General features: G+C 37.1%; 1 protein-coding gene across 1 annotated transcript; it reads left to right on the top strand.

The window, feature by feature from the left end:
• The first annotated feature begins 1,412 nt into the window (after window positions 1-1,412).
• LOC117341098 (zinc finger protein ZPR1-like) lies at window positions 1,413-20,040 on the top strand. Its single transcript, XM_033902933.1, has 13 exons — window positions 1,413-1,698; window positions 2,901-3,062; window positions 3,551-3,635; window positions 3,966-4,036; window positions 5,495-5,581; window positions 5,880-5,920; window positions 6,289-6,370; window positions 7,130-7,171; window positions 8,335-8,401; window positions 12,572-12,732; window positions 12,996-13,106; window positions 16,945-17,034; window positions 19,627-20,040. Exons 1-13 carry the CDS (start codon window positions 1,597-1,599, stop codon window positions 19,813-19,815), a joined length of 1,290 nt encoding a protein of 429 aa, XP_033758824.1. The 5' UTR covers window positions 1,413-1,596; the 3' UTR covers window positions 19,816-20,040.
• The last annotated feature ends 1,801 nt before the right edge of the window (window positions 20,041-21,841 follow it).

Raw genomic sequence — 21,841 nt, 5'->3', positions numbered from 1 at the left:
TTTGGTATATTGATTATGTTTGGTGATCAATGACAGCAGCATTCCTTTAAATGGTAATGATGGGGGTAAGACTTTGGTATCAAAAGAATTCTTCAAGTGCAAAATTTAAATAATGTTATACATACAGCAGTACTATGCAAACTATTACAACTTTCCATGGGGGAACTCATTATTTAAAATTAAACATAATTGAAATTTATTCAACATATAGAGACTAATAAAATAACAATATAAAATGGCATATTTTGAGTATTTCTTTTATAAAGAATCAATAGATCTTTAAATATACAAATAGTTTAGCTTTACTAATTGATAATAGTAAATTGAGCTGTCCAAAATTGGAAACTCCGTCCTAAACAGGGAGCTCGAGGTTGAATTGGCAATTCATTACATGAAGTTCTTCAAACTGATGAGAAAACAAAACACATATCGTCATGGAAGTAAGAATCTTGGAGCTAAGAGGCTTTGTCAATAGCCGTTATGTGCATGTGCATGTATACATGTATAACATATTGGTAATTGAAACGTTTCCCGAAGCTTCACTTCTGTCGAGAAATACACGTAGGTCTACATGCATGATATTTGATTGTTTAAATTACTGTAAGCATTCACCTCATCTACTCATATCCTGTTAAATCAATAACACTATGTCTTGATTGTTTTCTAATATATATATGCCTACACAACTATTGATTTAGTGTAAATGAATTGATCACGATATTACCGGTGACGATGACATACATTAGATTACCCCACATTGGGCCCCATCTCTGCATCGGATGCCGATTCACACCGATTTCAGTTTTTATTGTTATTATTGCATGTATTAAGTCATATTAAAACAATCTTTAGGCATAAGTCCCACACATGCATCATATATGACATGTTAATTAAGTGTTTACGTACCGTGTTACTGCTTTGACTGCTTGATGAATCGGACATCTCTAAAAATTCACGTGTTTCTGTTGACGTTTTCTCACTGCCTCGTTTTCGAAATACCACGTGACTTATAAAAATAGATATGTGTTATATTAGGACAGGGCTTTTCCCGAATTTAAGTGGTCAAAACTGGACAATGCAAGCAGAACTTGACCATCGCATTGCTGTGATAGAACTTTTGGAAGACCAGATAATGCATCTAGACTAAGTTTGTTTCCCCGAATAGTCGCTTTAAGCGAATATTCATTTATTTAAATTGCAAGATATAGCACATATAAACTGTAATTAATCATAAATACTCAGTATTTGTGACATTCTAACATAAATAAATAAACCAATTAAGTTGTTTTGTTCTTTTATATACAGCCAATTATTTTTTATTAAATTATCGATAATGTACCGGAGCTAAATCTTTTTCCGGGTTTAGTGAACATGGTTCCGTTTTCAATCTTATCATGCCAACATATGTTTCCGGCTTGTAACGCATGGTGCAACCTCTGACGAAAACTTCGTGTTACAGACAGATTGGCGATATATTCAGTAATATTGACAATTATTTAACTGTTATCAATTGTTATATAGTGTCTATTTAAACTACTGTTATACAAGAAGACCTATCAGAGTCCCGGTACAGGATCATAAATCCGCGAATCGACTATGTCGGAGCTGGACAAACCTCTTTTCCGAGATCTGCAAGCAGATGATGACGATCCAGAGGTTACGGAGATCGAGAGTTTGTGTCTCCATTGTCGGGAAAATGTAAGACCGAAATTCGATGATATTCACAGACAGGAAAATGTTATATTGGTCTATAATACGAACAGCAGAAATGTCAATATCATTTAATAGTTTTGAAAAAAAAACTCATTTGAAATCTTCGCATATCTATGTATAATGTATCTGTAAAAATAGTATTCAAATTCCACGGGATCCACATGTCATCTCTGTATACCTAGACTAATACCGTGGCAAATTGATAAAGACATTGTCACAATTATTTATATACACCCTATGATATTGTACATGTAACTGTGTAACAATTGCAACGTGCACATGCATTTTGCTTATAAATCTGCTGTATAGTTTCTCATAACTCTAAGAGTGGTCTTCGTGATGAAATTTAAAAAAATTAGAGTGGGGGTATGTAATTTTGCAAACTTTCTGTATGTTTTTAAATACATTTCCATCAAATTACTTTAAAATCAAGAAACAATAAGTCACATTGTAAAATGTACAAATGCTAAATTGTGTCATACATGTGAGTAACATGATGTGCGCACACGTATCACATTGCGCACGGGAGTTGTTGTTAACTTGTGATTATTTCTTGGTTTGAAGACGATCAGGAACATAATTTTGCACGTTCATCTAACTTCTTTTATTTTGTTGATCAAAATAGTTTTTAATGTAAACAAGACGATAGAAGTGGCGGGATATCTGCAGATCAATGATGTTATAATAAGTTCTACTTGAATTTGTATTCAATTTTTATTATATTCTGATCAAATGATATTTTCCCGAAATATTTGCAAATGCACACTCAAATCAACAACTGGGATTATTTTAAATAAAATATTAAATCATCTGGTATATATATCCATTTTATCAGAAGAGAGTCATATCAGTCAAACTTTGTTTTCAAAACAAACTTAATCTGAAAAGATATTTATAAAAATGGCAAAAGTTTGATAAAAGTCTGGCATAAGTCACCATATAAAAGAAAAAGCACAGTCCTTGACCACTTTTGACTTTGTTAAAAAAAACACAAAATAATGTCAGGTGTGTGGAACTACGTATGTAAAGCAATGTTTTAATGCAATTATGGGAAATGAGAATTTATATATATATGTCTGTATTGTTGTGGTGGATACCTTGTTTCGAGGATCAATGAAGATACGCCTATGTCTAATATTAAATATGTGTCCAGATTTAAGTTGCATGTCTTCAAATTGATTTTTCAGGGAACAACACGACTTTTCCTGACAAAGATCCCATTTTTCCGTGAAGTAATATTGTCCTCCTTTGAATGTGGTCACTGTGGAATGAAAAATTGTGAATTGCAGCCAGGTGGTGCAATTCAGGATCATGGGGTCACTTACACATTGGAGGTCAAGGAGGAACAGGTAATGTTTGCCAAGGGAGTTTTGAGACCAAATTAAAGATAGAACAAAAAAATTGTTAGGGCCATATATAGAGGTGTAACAATTCATCGGTGAATATACATGTACATGATTGAGAACATGTTTATTGCACACAACAAAGAATATCATTATATTGCAAACATTTTATATATTACTTTTGATATGAACATAGAGGCTTACAACCTGTCACCATTATTTATTGTATTAAATCATATTGTATTAAATCATATAGTATGAAATCATATCATATGAAATCATATCGTATGAAATCATAAGGGGAGGTAATTATTTGACATGACCTGTTGTTTATGTATTCAAACCCTCCCACTCTGTACATTCTTACAAATTGAGTAAATACTAAGTGTGAAAGAATAAGATATCAAATATTGATGTTCGATTATAAAACGTAAAAAAAAAAAAAAAAAAAAATCATAACCACAATTTGTGTAATTTCTATGTTGTCTTTTTAGGATCTGAATAGACAAATTGTGCAGACAGAAAAGGCCACTGTGTCAATTCCAAGCTTGGAGTTTGAGGCTCCACCGAGCAAAGGAGGTAATTTGATTGCCTTTGTTGAAAATTTAAATGTTTTACAGCAAATATAGAAATATTTTGTATAAAAATTAATTGTAGTTCTTCATTTTACAGAGTGTTTTATCGTTGTTGTTTTGCTTATCTGTTGAAAATCAAAATGATTAAATCTGAATGGTATATTTGATACCTTTCAAATAATTGAGATATAATCTAGTAAATCGTCTTTCGGTATGATTATTCCTTTTTTCACTAATTCAAAATTTGATTTTATTTTTAAAAAATTGAAACGGCAGTACAAAAATCCTCCTTTATATGAATGTTAACTGTATGATACATTTTTTTCTTCACCAGTACTGACAACTGTTGAGGGGATTATAGATGGTGCAGTGAGTGGTTTAGCCCTAGACCAGCCGACACGAATGGTATAATCATGTGACTATATTTACATTTGCTCCGCATTTCCCCATTGACACAATGCTAAGAGGCAGTTGCCACCATATGCATATAACACCCTGTGCCTCAGGCTATAACACCCAGTGGATCATGTAACTTTTAAAAAGGCAGGATTTTTTTGTGTTGGCTTAGTTTTTTTCAAAGTTGACAAAAATGGTAAGACAATGTAAATATAAGTATTGAACAATGGTTGTACTGTTGTTATAGTCGATATGGCAGCAAGATGTATGGTGGGCAAATGTAGCATGGAACCCTAACGGGTTCCCATGCCATTTGCCCACCATACAGCTTGCTGCCATATTGACTATAACAACATTGAAACCACTGTTCATTGCTTAAATATATACACAGTTTAGTGTTGTTACCATTTATTGATAGTCGCTTTACCTCTCACTTAGCGTCCATGGTTTATTATGATTAATATGGATTGAATATAACATGATCATCAAACCATTGAAGATTTAGTGAGATTTACAGCAATCCTGAAACGTGATTAATGAACAAAACTAAACTTAAATTTACTTTAAATGCATTCAAATATTTTTTCTAAGCTAAGTTGGATCTTAAACATCGTCACCTGAGCCGTAATCTTCATATCTGAACGCAGCTCTACACAAATACAAAAACATCATATTTGTCCCCGTCTTAAGGAATGTTTTTGTAGATCTATGATATCCCTTCTAGATCTGTTCAAGACTAATTTGTATTACATTGTTTATCATTTGAGAAAGTTTGGCGATTAAACAAAACTTCTAAAATGATTTCCATAATTTCTCCCATTTGTAAATTTCCATGTTTACAGTTATATCAAGCTCTCTCTTGTGGTTGTAAAATTGATAGATGCATAAAATGCTTTCAAAATTTTCGATTTAAGAGGAAAACTTTCAACTCCTGAATCTCTTTTGTTAACGGTATCTCAAATTTTTTTTCTATATCGCGGTTGCTGAGTGGTTAAGGTGTCCCAACACTTTATCAATAGCTCTCCACCTCTGGGTTGCGAGTTCGAAACCTATGTGGGGCAGTTGCAAGGTACTGACCGTAGGTTTTTCCCTGGGTACTCCGGCTTTCCTCCACCTCCAAAACCTGGCATGTCCTTAAATGACCCTAGCTGTTTATAGGACGTTAAACAAAAACTAGCTAATCTCTGTACTGTGGTACCGTATCTATATTAGAATTCAGATAACTGTATTTATATTAGAGATTATTTATACAGATAATTAACATATCTGGCCTCTGATTGGCCAACAGATCTGGACCTCAAGAGGGTTGAAATGCGGATTTCAATTTAATTTGTGTAAGAATGATAGTCCTACTTCTGTGATCCTGTAGTATTTTTACGAGTTCATTTCAATGTAAAACTATTCAGTATAAAATGTGTTCCATAAAGATTTTATTCTAAATAATGATGTTGATTTCAATTGATATAGGAGCAGTGTCCTGAGATCGCAGCCAAAATCAATGACGTTATATTGAAACTGACCATGTTGAAGACCGTAGAGAAACCATTTACAGTGGTGAGTTTTACGGAAAACATTCACTCTGGCAATATTTGAAGAATTCATTTAGCACAGAGTGCAATCACATGAGATGATTTAGCTCCTGTTCCAATATACACAGTTTGCTGTGCAGTCAGTTTGAAAAATTTGATTTTTTTTTTCATTTTACAAGTTTTAAACTCTTTTAAATTTTGTTCTGCTTCATTCTTCTTTGCTTGATCCTGAAGTTTATGTGAAGGGTGGGTACTCATACAAAGCAACACTCACCATCATCAATTATTGTGCTAATCATGTTAAACAATTCTCCTAAATACAGGTCGTGGATGATCCCACAGGAAACAGCTTCGTGGAGAACCCATATCCTTTTGTAAAACTGTTTTCAATAGTGTCATATATTATCTGGAAAGTGCCTTTTTTACAAGTGACATGTGGTTCTGGAATGTGCCATTTTTACAAGTACCACGTGGTTCTGGAAAATGCCATTGTTTCGGGTACTACATTTGGTTCTGGAAAGTGCCATGGTTTCCTTGTATTGACTCGAAATATCTTTGAAATTGACATTGAAAGATCACTTCATATGCCTACATTAAATAGCGAATATTCTAATATTATCAAGTCAATAGTTCTCATTCTGTTCTTGAAATTTCAAAGTTTCTTACGACTGATCAATATCTACATCTACAATGTACATCCAATAATGACTATTTTACCTTAACTGGTCAAACTCATGCTCCGAAGTCTGACCCTAACACAGTGGTCAAGCACTACACCAGAACATCTGACCAGGATACTGCCCTTGGAATAATGGTGAGTCAAACAAAATTTCTTGATCTTTTTCAGAATGAAATGAATTGTTTTACATCAATTTAAATGTTGTGTTTATAAAATTAGATATGGTCTCAAAAATAAGATGGGGATGAAGTCATTTTCTGTAACCCAGTTGTAGGTACTTGGTATAATGTTAAACAGTAGGGCTCTTGTTGATATTGTCGGGTTTATTGATTTTTTATAACAACGTTTCACAATTGATAAAGATGGGGATGAAGTCATTTCTGTAACACAGTTGTAGGTACGACGTATAATGTTGAACAATTGATCAACTGCCACTCTGTGGCTTGCAGGGCTTAATTGGGATGGATGCTCATTCCAGACTCGATTTAGGTGCAATTTAAAAAAAAAAAAATTCATTGCTTGATGTTAATTGTTCCATGGGTCAGTCATATTGTTGGAAAAGCATTGTTTATTTTTTCAGGATTTTTTTCCATCAGTTAATTTGTTCAGATTTAACATTTTGACACCATTTTTCTTCCTTTGTTTGACATCATCATTTCATGTTAGCCAGTGTTTAATTATGATATGCAGGCTGTGTTCACAACATGGGGTTGTTTATTTTGGAGATTTTGTTAAGTCATCAGTTAATTCCTTCAGGTTTAATATTTTTAATATTAATATTTTCTTCCTTTTTTGTGTAGAATATCCCTTTAATTACTGTCATACTGTTTTCCTAGATAAAATATGTTACAGTTCCATGAAATGGTACTCATGATTGAACCTTGTCTGTTTTAGGAGGAAGAGAAAGAAGATGACACACCAGGGGCAAAGGAGGAGGTAATTAGGTTAATGATTTAGTCAAATCTCTATGATTCGAACTTTGTTGAATCATTTCTTGATGTATCAAATTGTTTTCATGGATCTTTAGCTATAAATCATAGGTAATTGACATCTCATGATTTGAACAAAACCTTTACCTGTACTGACCACTGGACAGGTGTTTGTTGTGAACCTTGCAGCAAGACTTCACACCTCTCCCCCAAACGCCCTGACTGACAATAGGGATTACGATAGCGTGTGATGTCTTTTCGCGATCATGCGGTTAATTGATAATCGGGCCCAATTTATAGATTAATTTTGTTTTAAGAAGCTATGGTATTTAATAACTCCAGTATAATGTACCAGTATTGTATTTGGTGATTGCCGCCAATATTGAAATCAGCGTTTGGTGAGTAAATTTTTACAGAAAGCAGTAAAACAAGGGGATCAATTTTAAACACATGCAATAAGCAATGTCATTCCTCATACTCATAGTGCCATCTTTCAAACTTATACATAAATATCTGGGTAAATCAATTAGTTTTCGTTCAATCATGCACACATTTGATCGGCATTCCACATTTTACATATGTGCATAACATAAGCACATGTGTCTTCAGCAGAAAAAAACTTTTAACTTAAATGTGCACTGTACTTCTTTTGATATTAAACATGATACAATTGTTTTGTATATGATTCATAGTTTATGTAATTGATAAAATGCTTAATTGATGAAAAGAATTTTTAGATGCTTTGGAACCCAGCAACCAATAGCTAAGCTTGTCAACTTTCCTCGAGAACAAATTCATTCGGAACATTCTGAGAATCAAAATATCACTTATTGCTGTGATGAATCCAAATGAGTTCAGGATGGGACCAGAAATTATTCTTCCCAAAAAAACAATAACTAGACAATCTTATCTCCTTCCGCGAAGTATTTGTTTGTTATTTTGTAATATGATTCACGCTTTCATATGTTTGAAGCCATCTGCTTAATATGAATAAATTATAGAAAAACAGTTAAAATCATAAACAATAACCTGCTTTATCTCTGAGTATTTAAAATTATTTTTTGTGCAAATTATTATGCTTCCTGCCTGGTTTGTGCGAGGGGAGGTAACTCGTACACACTCTAGTTGATGTGACATTGAAAAGTCATCTAATGCTATTTTTGTTTCTAGGTGATGACATTTAACACGAACTGCCCACAGTGTAGTTCTCCATGTAGTACACACATGAAGATGGTCGGTATCCTTTCTTTGTTTTAAACCATCCACATCGTAGTAAGAGTGTGCATGTTTAATGTGTGACCAAAGTTATTTTTATGTATGTCCTCTTCTGATGATCGGCTTGGCACGAGACTAGTTTATTAGCTCACCTGGACCGAAGGTCCGGTGAGCTTATGCCATGGTGCAGCGTCCGTCGTCCGTCGTCCGTCGTCCGGTGTCCGTCGTCCGTCGTCCGTCCGTCAACATTTGCTTCAAATCGCTACTAGTCATCAAGTTCTTATTGGATTTTGACCAAATTTGGTCAGAAACATCCTTGGCAGAAGGGGATCAGATTTTGCATAAATGGTGACTCTGACCCCCAAGGGGCCTGAGGGGCGGGGCCCAATAGGGGAAATTGAGGCAATTCCTTTAAATCGCTACTAGTCATAAAGTTACGAATGGATTTGAACCCAATTTGGTCAGAAACATCCTTTGGGGAAGGGGAACAGATTTTGCATAAATGGTGACTCTGACCCCCAAGGAGCCAAAGGGGCGGGGCCTAATGGGGAAATAGAGGTAATTCCTTCAAATCGCTACTAGTCATAAAGTTATGAATGGATTTGAACCCGATTTGGTCAGAAACATCCTTTGGGGAAGGGGAACAGATTTTGCATAAATGGTTACTCTGACCCCCAAGGGGCCAAAGGGGCGGGGCCTAATGGGGAAATAGAGGTAATTCCTTCAAATCGCTACTAGTCATAAAGTTATGAATGGATTTGAACCCAATTTGGTCAGAAACATCCTTCGGGGAAGGGGATCAGATTTTGCATAAATGGTGACTCTGACCCCCAAGGGGCCTGAGGGGCAGGGCCCAATAGGGGAAATTAAGGCAATTCCTTTAAATCGCTACTAGTCATAAAGTTATGAATGGATTTGAACCCAATTTGGTCAGAAACATCCTCTGGGGAAGGGGAACAGATTTTGCATAAATGGTGACTCTGACCCCCAAGGGGCCAAAGGGGCGGGGCCTAATGGGGAAATAGAAGTAATTCCTTCAAATCGCTACTAGTCATAAAGTTATGAATGGATTTGAACCCAATTTGGTCAGAAACATCCTTTAGGGAAGGGGATCAGATTTTGCATAAATGGTGACTCTGACCCCCAAGGGGCCTGAGGGGCAGGGCCCAATAGGGGAAATTGAGGCAATTCCTTTAAATCGCTACTTGTCATAAAGTTATGAATGGATTTGAACCCAATTTGGTCAGAAACATCCTTTGGGGAAGGGGAACAGATTTTGCATAAATGGTGACTCTGACCCCCAAGGGGCCTGAGGGGCAGGGCCCAATAGGGGAAATTAAGGCAATTCCTTTAAATCGCTACTAGTCATAAAGTTATGAATGGATTTGAACCCAATTTGGTCAGAAACATCCTTTGGGGAAGGGGAACAGATTTTGCATAAATGGTGACTCTGACCCCCAAGGGGCCAAAGGGGCGGGGCCTAATGGGGAAATAGAGGTAATTCCTTCAAATCGCTACTAGTCATAAAGTTATGAATGGATTTGAACCCAATTTGGTCAGAAACATCCTTTGGGGAAGGGGAACAGATTTTGCATAAATGGTGACTCTGACCCCCAAGGGGCCAAAGGGGCGGGGCCTAATGGGGAAATAGAGGTAATTCCTTCAAATCGCTACTTGTCATAAAGTTATGAATGGATTTGAACCCAATTTGGTCAGAAACATCCTTTGGGGAAGGGGAACAGATTTTGCATAAATGGTGACTCTGACCCCCAAGGGGCCAAAGGGCGGGGCCCATTAGGGGAAATAGAGGTAATTCCTTCAAATCGCTACTAGTCATAAAGTTATGAATGGATTTGAACCCAATTTGGTCAGAAACATCCTTTGGGGAAGGGGAACAGATTTTGCATAAATGGTGACTCTGACCCCCAAGGGGCCAAAGGGGCGGGGCCTAATGGGGAAATAGAGGTAATTCCTTCAAATCGCTACTAGTCATAAAGTTATGAATGGATTTGAACCCAATTTGGTCAGAAACATTCTTTGGGGAAGGGGAACAGATTTTGCATAAATGGTGACTCTGACCCCCAAGGGGCCTGAGGGGCGGGGCCCAATAGGGGAAATTGAGGTAATTCCTTTAAATCGCTACTTGTCATAAAGTTATGAATGGATTTGAACCCAATTTGGTCAGAAACATCCTTTGGGGAAGGGGAACAGATTTTGCATAAATGGTGACTCTGACCCCCAAGGGGCCTGAGGGGCAGGGCCCAATAGGGGAAATTAAGGCAATTCCTTAAATCGCTACTAGTCATAAAGTTATGAATGGATTTGAACCCAATTTGGTCAGAAACATCCTTTGGGGAAGGGGAACAGATTTTGCATAAATGGTGACTCTGACCCCCAAGGGGCCAAAGGGGCGGGGCCTAATGGGGAAATAGAGGTAATTCCTTCAAATCGCTACTAGTCATAAAGTTATGAATGGATTTGAACCCAATTTGGTCAGAAACATCCTTTGGGGAAGGGGAACAGATTTTGCATAAATGGTGACTCTGACCCCCAAGGGGCCAAAGGGGCGGGGCCTAATGGGGAAATAGAGGTAATTCCTTCAAATCGCTACTTGTCATAAAGTTATGAATGGATTTGAACCCAATTTGGTCAGAAACATCCTTTGGGGAAGGGGAACAGATTTTGCATAAATGGTGACTCTGACCCCCAAGGGGCCAAAAGGGCGGGGCCCATTAGGGGAAATAGAGGTAATTCCTTCAAATCGCTACTAGTCCTAAAGTTATGAATGGATTTGAACCCAATTTGGTCAGAAACATCCTTTGGGGAAGGGGAACAGATTTTGCATAAATGGTGACTCTGACCCCCAAGGGGCCAAAGGGGCGGGGCCTAATGGGGGAAATAGAGGTAATTCCTTCAAATCGCTACTAGTCATAAAGTTATGAATGGATTTGAACTCAATTTGGTCAGAAACATTCTTGGGGGAAGGGGAACAGATTTTGCATAAATGGTGACTCTGACCCCCAAGGGGCCTGAGGGGCGGGGCCCAATAGGGGAAATTGAGGTAATTCCTTTAAATCGCTACTTGTCATAAAGTTATGAATGGATTTGAACCCAATTTGGTCAGAAACATCCTTTGGGGATGGGGAATAGATTTTGCATAAATGGTGACTCTGACCCCCAAGGGTCCAAAGGGGCGGGGCCTAATGGGGAAATAGAGGTAATTCCTTTAAATCGCTACTTGTCATAAAGTTATGAATGGATTTGAACCCAATTTGGTCAGAAACATCCTTTGGGGATGGGGAATAGATTTTGCATAAATGGTGACTCTGACCCCCAAGGGTCCAAAGGGGCGGGGCCTAATGGGGAAATAGAGGTAATTCCTTCAAATCGCTACTTGTCATTAAGTTATGAATGGATTTGAACCCAATTTAGTCAGAAGCATTCTTGGGGGAAGGGGAACAGATTTTGCATAAATGGTGACTTTGACCCCCAAGGGGCCAAAGGGGCGGGGCCTAATGGGGGAAATAGAGGTAATTCCTTTAAATCACTACTAGTCATAAAGTTATAAATGCATGTTGTAAACTCAGAGAGTCTGGACTTCATTATTTCTTTAAAGCAGTTGGGATCCCCACACTATAACCATAAATAGCATTGTTTGAGGTTAACAAACAAAAGGAATTGAACATGAACATTATTTTGACATTTGGTCAAATCCAACCAGGTGAGCGATACAGGCCCCATGGGCCTCTTGTTGCTGATAGAAGTCACTAGTCTATGATACAGGTCCCTTCAAGATTTTGTCTGATTGATACAGGCCCCTTGGACCTCCTGTTTATTAGTGATACAGGTGCAATTGAACCTCTTGTCTGCAAATGATAATGCCAATTGAACATTTTCCATCTTGTCTATGATAGATACAGGCTCCTTGGACATCTTGTCTATGATAGATACAGGCCCCTTGGACATCTTGTCTATGATAGATACAGGCTCCTTGAACCTCTTGTCTATGATAGATACAGGCCCCTTAGACATCTTGTCTATGATAGATACAGGCCCCTTGGACATCTTGTCTATGTTAGATACAGGCCCCTTGGACACTTTTTCTATGATAGATATAGGCCACTTAGACATCTTGTCTATGATAGATACAGGCCCCTTGGACATCTTTCATATTATCTTTAACTTTGATAAGAAATTCCTCATTTCAAAGAGGTCATAATCATGGCCACCAACTGTGATGTATGTGGTGCCCGTAGCAACGAGGTGAAAAGCGCATCAGGCATCGAGCCGAAGGGCTGCAGGATCAAACTGAAAATCACTGATCCCATAGACATGTCACGGGATGTTCTGAAGGTTAGTATCTACCGTCAAGGTCAGGAAAGTTTAAACGATGAGGTGAAGGTCATATTGGTTCAAAGTTGTAATTAATCTCTAAATTCGGAGACCTGACTAGATGAGATAATGACATGAATATGGACTTCCCTCGTCTTGAATTGTTTCTGCCTTAGGTCAACATTTAAATTGTCTGCACATTTGACATTTTTCAAGAGGATACGTCAAAATAGTTCAGTAATTTTCCAAATGTCCATACGGGTACACAATTTATTTTGTCACAGAGTGAGACCAGCAGTATTGCCATTCCTGAAATGGAGTTTGAATCGGACTTTGGAACACTGGGAGGAAAATTTACAACACTTGAGGGATTAATTCAGAATGTCAAGGACCATGTGAGTACATTAGACTTGTCCCTCACTGTTGTACATTACAGAACATATTAAATAGGTATGTAGCACTAGTCCCCGGGATCTCTATTTCACCAAGTTTGTATATTACAGAACATTTTAAGGAGGTCTATATGTAGCACTAGTCCCTGGGATCTCTATTTCACCAAGTTTGTACATTACAGAACATTTTAAGGAGGTATATATGTAGCATTAGTCCCTGGGATCTCTATTTCACCAAGTTTGTACATTACAGAACATTTTAAGGAGGTATATATGTAGCATTAGTCCCTGGGATCTCTATTTCACCAAGTTTGTACATTACAGAACATTTTAAATAGGTATGTAGCACTAGTCCCTGGGATCTCTATTTCACCAAGTTTGTACATTACAGAACATTTTAAGGAGGTATGTATGTAGCATTAGTCCCTGGGATCTCTATTTCACCAAGTTTGTACATTACAGAACATTTTAACGAGGTATATATGTAGCATTAGTCCCTGGGATCTCTATTTCACCAAGTTTGTATATTACAGAACATTTTAAGGAGGTATATATGTAGCACTAGTCCCTGGGATCTCTATTTCACCAAGTTTGTATATTACTGAATATTTTAAGGAGGTATATATGTAGCATTAGTCCCTGGGATCTCTATTTCACCAAGTTTGTACATTACAAAACATTTTAAGGAGGTATATATGTAGCACTAGTCCCTGGGATCTCTATTTCACCAAGTTTGTATATTACTGAAAATTTTAAGGAGGTATATATGTAGCACTAGTCCCTGGGATCTCTATTTCACCATGTTTGTATATTACTGAATATTTTAAATAGGTATATATGTAGCACTAGTCCCTGGGATCTCTATTTCACCAAGTTTGTATATTACAGAACATTTTAAGGAGGTATATATGTAGCACTAGTCCCTGGGATCTCTATTTCACCAAGTTTGTACATTACAGAACATTTTAAGGAGGTATATATGTAGCACTAGTCCCTGGGATCTCTATTTCACCAAGTTTGTACATTACAGAACATTTTAAGGAGGTATATATGTAGCATTAGTCCCCGGGATATCTTTTTCACCAAGTTTGCACATTACAGAACATTTTAAGGAGGTATATATGTAGAATTCGTCCCCGGATCTCTATTTCACCATGTTTGTACATTACAGAACATTTTAAGGAGGTATATATGTAGCACTAGTCCCTGGGATCTCTATTTCACCAAGTTTGTACATTACAGAACATTTTAAGGAGGTATATATGTAGCATTAGTCCCTGGGATCTCTATTTCACCAAGTTTGTACATTACAGAACATTTTAAGGAGGTATATATGTAGCACTAGTCCCTGGGATCTCTATTTCACCAAGTTTGTACATTACAGAACATTTTAAGGAGGTATATATGTAGCACTAGTCCCCAGGATCTCTATTTCACCAAGTTTGTACATTACAGAACATTTTAAGGAGGTATGTAGCACTAGTCCCCTCCCCAGTAATCCCCAGGACCAAATTCGGTGGGGGATCTTTACTATATCTCTGTGGATTGAATTCAAATAAAAATCATGAGTAAAAAAATAGTGTTTTCAGATTTTGGTTAATTAAGTTAATATGACACAGTGAAAACAGTTTGGTGATGTACAGTTAGCATACTGTAGATGTGTGCATTAAGGTTTTAAGAAAAAAAGTAGGTGCTTGAAATGTATTTGAACAAAATAAAAGATTTTTAAGTCACCTGAAACGAAGTCTCAGAAGATCTATTCCTTCTGTCTGGCATCGTCCGTCGTTCGTCGTTAACAATTTACATTTTCACGTTTGCCCCTTGGGAGGGGGTAATTTTACCATAGTTTATGTAGGGAAATCACATTTTAGACTTTCATTTGTTTCATTTCTATTGGAATTCATTCTAACTTGGTTAACATTATCAGCATGTGATGACAGTTTGATGGTATGCTCATGTTGGCCCTGACCGACCCTCAGGAGCTGATGGGTTGGGCCAAAAAGGGTCAAATTATCTGAAAATTCAATCTTCTTCTCAAGACCCAAATAAGATAGAATGAAATACTTTTCATAGATGGAAGGGTCTTAAGGTGCTTTACCAAAATTGTGAATTTCATGAGCCTGGGGTCTCACGTTTGCCCCTGGGTAGGGGGTAAACTTTACTATAGTTTATATAGGAAAATCACATTTTTGACTATTATTTGTTTAATTTCTATTGGAATTCATTATGACTTGGTTAACATTATCAGCATGGGATGACAGTTTGATGGTACAGTAAACTCCGGTTTTCAAGAAGTCAGTCGGACCATGAAAACAACTTCGTAGAAACCGGACTTCGTGAAACACGACCAGTCCTCCCTGTCTAAAATTAGTCTCGATATATATACCGTTCACCAGCTGGCTAGCTAGGCCTAGCATAAATGTGTAAACACTAACTGTATGATCAGTATTTAAAAACAACAATCACTGGACATTTTGTTAAACTTGTGTTACATTTTAATTATTATTTACAAATTGTTATTAACACAACATAAGCTAAATGCATGCATTGAATCATGTGTACATTGGCTTATATAAAGTACACGTGTACGTATCAGTTACACAGGAAAATATACTGGCGAGCGATCATCGAACATTTTTTTTCATACTTTCGTAAAAAAGTCAGTCATTTGTTTCTGTTTTGAAGAATAATGACACTTGTCATCAAAGTCAGAAAGTTTGGTAATACACGCAAACATTGTTTCATCGACATTCTCGCGTGACTCTACGAACATTTTTACTTTGTCAACACTGTCCACGAACTCTACGAGAGTAGGAATTTTGACGGGAATATTTTTATCACGCACATTGTGGAACCATTTAAAAAGCGCTTCCTCAATATCTGAGTGGTTTGCTGTCCGTAAATACTTGCGTTTTGGACTGAAAGTTCCAGTATTAAAAGCTTTCTCTATTTGTGCCCGATTTTTCAACAACGTACTCAACGAGTTTTTCGGTATGCCATAAGCCTCCGCTATGTTTTTTTTGATTGAATTCCTTTGTCGACATCAATTAAAATTTGGTGTTTCGTTTGAAGATCCAATATCTTTCTCTTTTTCGGAGTAGCCATTTTGACACCTTCCTTCGTGTATAAAGTGACAAACAAATGAACAGTGACTTGTTTTTACAGCGATTTATATCGGGTAGGGTTAATGAGTTGTTTTCACAGTTCGTACATACAGGTAAATTATCCCGTGGGGACCCCCAGACCATATCGCACAAAGCGATAGTTCGTACATAGCGACTTCGTGAATACAGGATTAATTTACAAAGGTTTATATAGAGGCTCAGTAGGGGATTTTTAAAGACTTCGTGAAATGCGGTATATCGTTAAATCCGACTTTGTGAAATGTGGAGTTTACTGTATGTGTATGTTGGACCTGATCGACCCCCAGGAGCTGATGGGTGGGACCAAAAACAGCAAATTAACTGAAATTTCAAAAAATATTTCTTCTCAAGACCCAAATAAAGTAGAATCAAATAATTTTATAGGTTGAAGGGTCTTAAGGTGCTTTACCAAAATTCTGAATTTCATAGCCCTGCATGGGGTCTCATATTTGCCGCTTTGGAGGAGGTACCCTTTACTGTTATTGGCAATTATTGGCCCCCAGGGGCTAGTGGGCAGAGTCAAAAAGGGTCAAATTTACAGAAATATTTCAAAACTTAGGTGACCATTAAGGCCCATGGCTCTTGTTTGGAAATGTCTTGAAAAATACTTTGATATACTTGTACAAGTTATATTTAGCATATCTTTACTTTCACATCTATTTATAGATTTTGTATTTTCCCTTTCATAATATTTACAGTTAAATGGACCAAATTCGTTCATGCAAGGGGACAGTTCAGCACCAGAAAAGAAATCAAAACTTCAGATGTTTTGTAATCAGTTAGATAAGGTACGTATCAGATGAAGTCTGAAGTCACTAATAAAAAAACAACTTTTCTAGTATAATTACCGACAACGTAATGGTAATTTCTTGACTTTGTCTAAACAGGGCTCAATGTGGCACCAATATTTTAGTGGCTAAAATGGCGCCTTAGATTCACCATTGGCGACCAGTTATTGACCTATAAGGCACCTGCATGGCCACTGAAAAAAATTGTGTAAATTTGCAGTTTTGTCAATCTTCCAAAGGTTGCAGTCAATTATGCTAAAATGACATTTACAATCGAAAAAGTTACAGAGAGATGTTATACTGTTCTAAAGAATTAAAAAAAAAAAAAATTTAAGACAACTAGGCTAGGTGACTAACTTTTCCAATTGGTGCCTAGATTTTTAGCCCACCATCATCAGATGGTGGGCTATTCAAATCGCCCTGCGTCCATGGTCCGTCGTCCGTCCCTCCGTCCGTCCGTCCGTCCGTCCGTAAACAATTCTTGTTATCGCTAATCCTCCGAAAGTACTGAAGGGATCTTTCTCAAATTTCATATGTGGGTTCCCCTTGGTGCCTAGTTATGCATATTGCATTTTGAGACCAATCGGAAAACAACATGGCCGACAGGCAGCCATCTTGGATTTTGACAATTTAAGTTTGTTATCGCTATTTCTGAGAAAGTACTGAAGGGATCTTTCTCAAATTTCATATGTAGGTTCCACTTGGTGCCTAGTTATGCATATTGCAATTTGAGACCAATCGGAAAACAACATGGCCGACAGGCAGCCATCTTGGATTTTGATAATTGAAGTTTGTTATCGCTATTTCTGAGAAAGTACTGAAGGGATCTTTCTCAGAATTCATATGTAGGCTCCCCCTGGTACTTAGTTATGCATATTGCATTTTGAGACCAATCGGAAAACAACATGGCCGACAGGCAGCCATCTTGGATTTTGATAATTGAAGTTTGTTATCGCTATTTCTGAGAAAGTACTGAAGGGATCTTTCTCAAATTTCATATGTAGGTTCCCCTTGGTACTTAGTTATGCATATTGCATTTTGAGACCAATCGGAAGACAACATGGCCAACAGGCAGCCATCTTGGATTTTGATAATTGAAGTTTGTTATCGCTATTTCTGAGAAAGTACTGAAGGGATCTTTCTCAAATTTCATATGTAGGTTCCACTTGGTGCCTAGTTATGCATATTGCATTTTGAGACCAATCGGAAAACAACATGGCCGACAGGCAGCCATCTTGGATTTTGATAATTGAAGTTTGTTATCGCTATTTCTGAGAAAGTACTGAAGGGATCTTTCTCAAATTTCATATGTAGGCTCCCCTTGGTACTTAGTTATGCATATTGCATTTTGAGACCAATCGGAAACAACATGGCCGACAGGCAGCCATCTTGGATTTTGATAATTGAAGTTTGTTATCGCTATTTCTGAGAAAGTACTGAAGGGATCTTTCTCAGATTTCATATGTAGGCTCCCCTTGGTACTTAGTTATGCATATTGCATGTTGAGACCAATCGGAAGACAACATGGCCGACAGGCAGCCATCTTGGATTTTAATAATTGAAGTTTGTTTTCGCTATTTCTGAGAAAGTACTCAAGGGATCTTTCTCAGATTTCATATGTAGGCTCCCCTAGGTACTTAGTTATGCATATTGCATTTTGAGACCAATCGGAAGACAACATGGCCAACAGGCAGCCATCTTGGATTTTGATAATTGAAGTTATCGCTATTTCTGAGAAAGTACTGAAGGGATCTTTCTCAAATTTCATATGTAGGCTCCCCTTGGTGCCTAGTTATGCATTTTGCATTTTGAGACCAATCGGAAAACAACATGGCCGACAGGCAGCCATCTTGGATTTTGACAATTGAAGATTGTTATCGCTATTTCTGAGAAAGTACTGAAGGGATCTTTCTCAAATTTCATATGTAGGTTCCCCTCTGTGCCTAGTTATGCATATTGCATTTTGAGACCTATCGGCGGAAAACAACATGGCCGACAGGCAGCCATCTTGGATTTTGAGAATTGAAGTTTGTTATCGCTATTTCTCAGAAATTGCTGAAGGGATCTTTCTGAAATTTCATTTGTAGGTTGCCCTCTGTGCCTAGTTATGCATATTGGATTTTGAGACCAGTCAGAAAACAACCTGCCCGACAGGCAGCCATCTTGTATTTTGACAATTGAAGTTTGTTATCGCTATTTTACAGAAGGTACTGAAGGGATCTTCCTGAAATTTCATATGTAGGTTCCCCTTGGTCCCTGGTGTTGCATTTTGGGACCAATCCGAAAACAACAGACAGCCATTATCGCCAAATCTTAAATTTTATATATAGGTTACCCTTGTTTGAAAAGTACTAGAGGGCTGTTTCTGAATTTACACAGATTAGTAAGACTTAGAGGAAGGGAAAAGTAGAGAAAAGATCAATCTGACATGGAACCTTTAAAGATCATTCAATGGTGGGCGCCAAGATCCCTCTGGGATCTCTTGTATTACTTGGTAGCCAAATAGGCCACCTGGTAAAAATGTCCACTTTTGAGCCCTGCTAAAATTTAACAGTACATATAAATTTCCAATTCGAAACCTTCTCTGTTTAGGTAATAAATGGGGAGATGATGGGTATTCACTTCGTTCTTGACGATCCTGCCGGAAACAGCTATCTACAGAATGTATACGCCCCAGACGAGGACCCCGAGCTAGAAATAGTTCATTACGAAAGGAATTACGACCAGAATGAGGTTCTCGGCCTGAACGACATGAAAACAGAGGGATATCAGGAGTCATGACATCCCCTAATGTCCAAGAGACTGATAATAATCTTTGACAACAAAGATTAGGCTACATCTGTGATCTTTGTACATTGCCTGATTCTTGATACAATTGGAATTTTAGTGTTTGTGACAATATGTGATTATTATATATACAGTACATTCCAGTTAATCGGGTAACGCTTAATCGGGTATTTCGTTTAATTGGGTAAAATTTCAAAAACCAAAACCATTTTCTCTTAAATCATGTTTAAAAAATTTGTTTAATTGGGTTGGAAAAGTCATATTTTTCGGTTATTCGAATAGAACAATCGGACAAAAAAATTTAGAAACGCTACGATTTTCACGAAAGTCATCAAGTATTGTTTTAAGTTTTAGACATTTATCAACAAATAGGGTAATTTAGATGGTTAAAATGTCAAAAAACGGTAAAATATTACCTTAAACGATAATGTTATGTCGGGGTTTTGTTATGTTCAGAACTGTGTTGTTGTTAATTCTGCTTCGTGGGGTTTTTCCCCAACAGGAAGTCGATTAAGAATTGTGGGTAAAATTAAATGTTATTTTTAGAGTCAGCAGCAGGCCAACGTAATGGGGGTTTAAAAACCCAATTAAGCGGAATGCACTGTATATCATTATTGTAAAACACTTTCTTGAGGTTGGAAAGTATGTATGTGAAGAGATGTTCATATCACTCAGCTAGTATGGGATTTTATGAATACCAGAAAAATACCAAAATTGTCATGAAATTTCTACATCAGAACAAAAAAGGGACTCTCACAAATACATGATACAGTGTTTTTTAACTGAATCAATTCATACTGTACACTATTTATTAGAGCTGTGTATCACAAGTTGGGTAGCGATACGATTTGTATCACGATATAGGGGTCACAATACCATACTTATCACAAAATATGAGAAGCTGATGACCTATCAGATATCTGATATTCGATCATACAGTTGTCATGTTTTGTTTGTGGTATTTAAGGAATATTTGAATTATTTGTCTTCATTTGTTTCAAAAGACGTATGTTTGTCTATTTCCCTGAAAGTGTTCTTGAATTTAGATAATTTGGATTTGATTTATAAGCTGCTGTAATTGTCAGCCATGTTGGTTACTACAGCTAACGTTGGTCAAGGGAGATAACTTAAAAATTTAAAGTATTGCGATACAAATCGAGGATAGATGATGCATCAATGCACCACTCTGTGATCCAATATGCATCAGTGAATCGTTACACCGCTATTATTAACCATTTCAGTCTAAATAAGAATATAATGTTAGATGGAAAGACCTGTTCACTTGATTTGAATCTCATACACTTAACACCTCTGTGTACATAAGGTTGACTTGATTAACTTAACATCTCGGTGTACATTTGTCATTGGGTAGACAATCGTGACAGTGTCTGTAATGTCACACAAAAATACTGTTAGACTTCATATGTGAGTATACAGATATTCTTGAGAAGGGGACACTATTTTTAAAGTACAGTTTATCACATTTTATGAAAGTTTTTTAGGTCATCTGACCCGAAGGGTCCGGCGTGCGTAAACTTTTCACATTTCAAACTTCTTCTTAAATTCCACCAGTGGGATTGAGCTGAAACTTGCCTGAAATGATGCTGGGATGGTCCTGACCAAGTGTTGTTATTTTTCAGGTCGGTCAGAAATCCAAGATGGCCGCCATGGCAGCCATCTTGAAAAACACATTTTAAACTTCTTCTCCAGTTCCTGACCAAGTGTTGTTATTTTTCGGCCTCGTAAAAACTTTGACATGACAGCCATGGCGGCCATTTTGTAACATGATTGCGCAATCATGGTTTTCCTGAACAACACATATTTCAAACTTCTTCTCAAATTCCACCAGTGGGATTCAGCTCTAACTTACCAGGAATGGTCCTGAGATAGTCGTGATCAAGTGTTGTTATTTTTTGGTTTGGTCTAAATTCCAAGATGGCCACCATGGCCAACAGTGCCACTTTACTCGCTACAGAGAATGCATAATACAATAGTATAAGGGTCTTTAATTTAGAGTCAG

This window comes from Pecten maximus, chromosome 13 (genome assembly GCF_902652985.1).
Source record: "Pecten maximus chromosome 13, xPecMax1.1, whole genome shotgun sequence".
In the NCBI taxonomy this organism is placed as follows: Eukaryota; Metazoa; Mollusca; class Bivalvia; order Pectinida; family Pectinidae; genus Pecten; species Pecten maximus.
This window is presented reverse-complemented; position numbering and strand designations above follow the sequence as displayed.

Coding starts and splice junctions, on each gene's coding strand:
- LOC117341098 (XM_033902933.1), top strand. CDS start 1,597: ATGTCGGAGCTGGACAAACCTCTTTTCCGAGATCTGCAAGCAGATGAT. Junction 6,371..7,129: donor ATACTGCCCTTGGAATAATG/GTGAGTCAAACA, acceptor TGTCTGTTTTAG/GAGGAAGAGAAAGAAGATGA. Junction 13,107..16,944: donor TTCAGAATGTCAAGGACCAT/GTGAGTACATTA, acceptor TAATATTTACAG/TTAAATGGACCAAATTCGTT.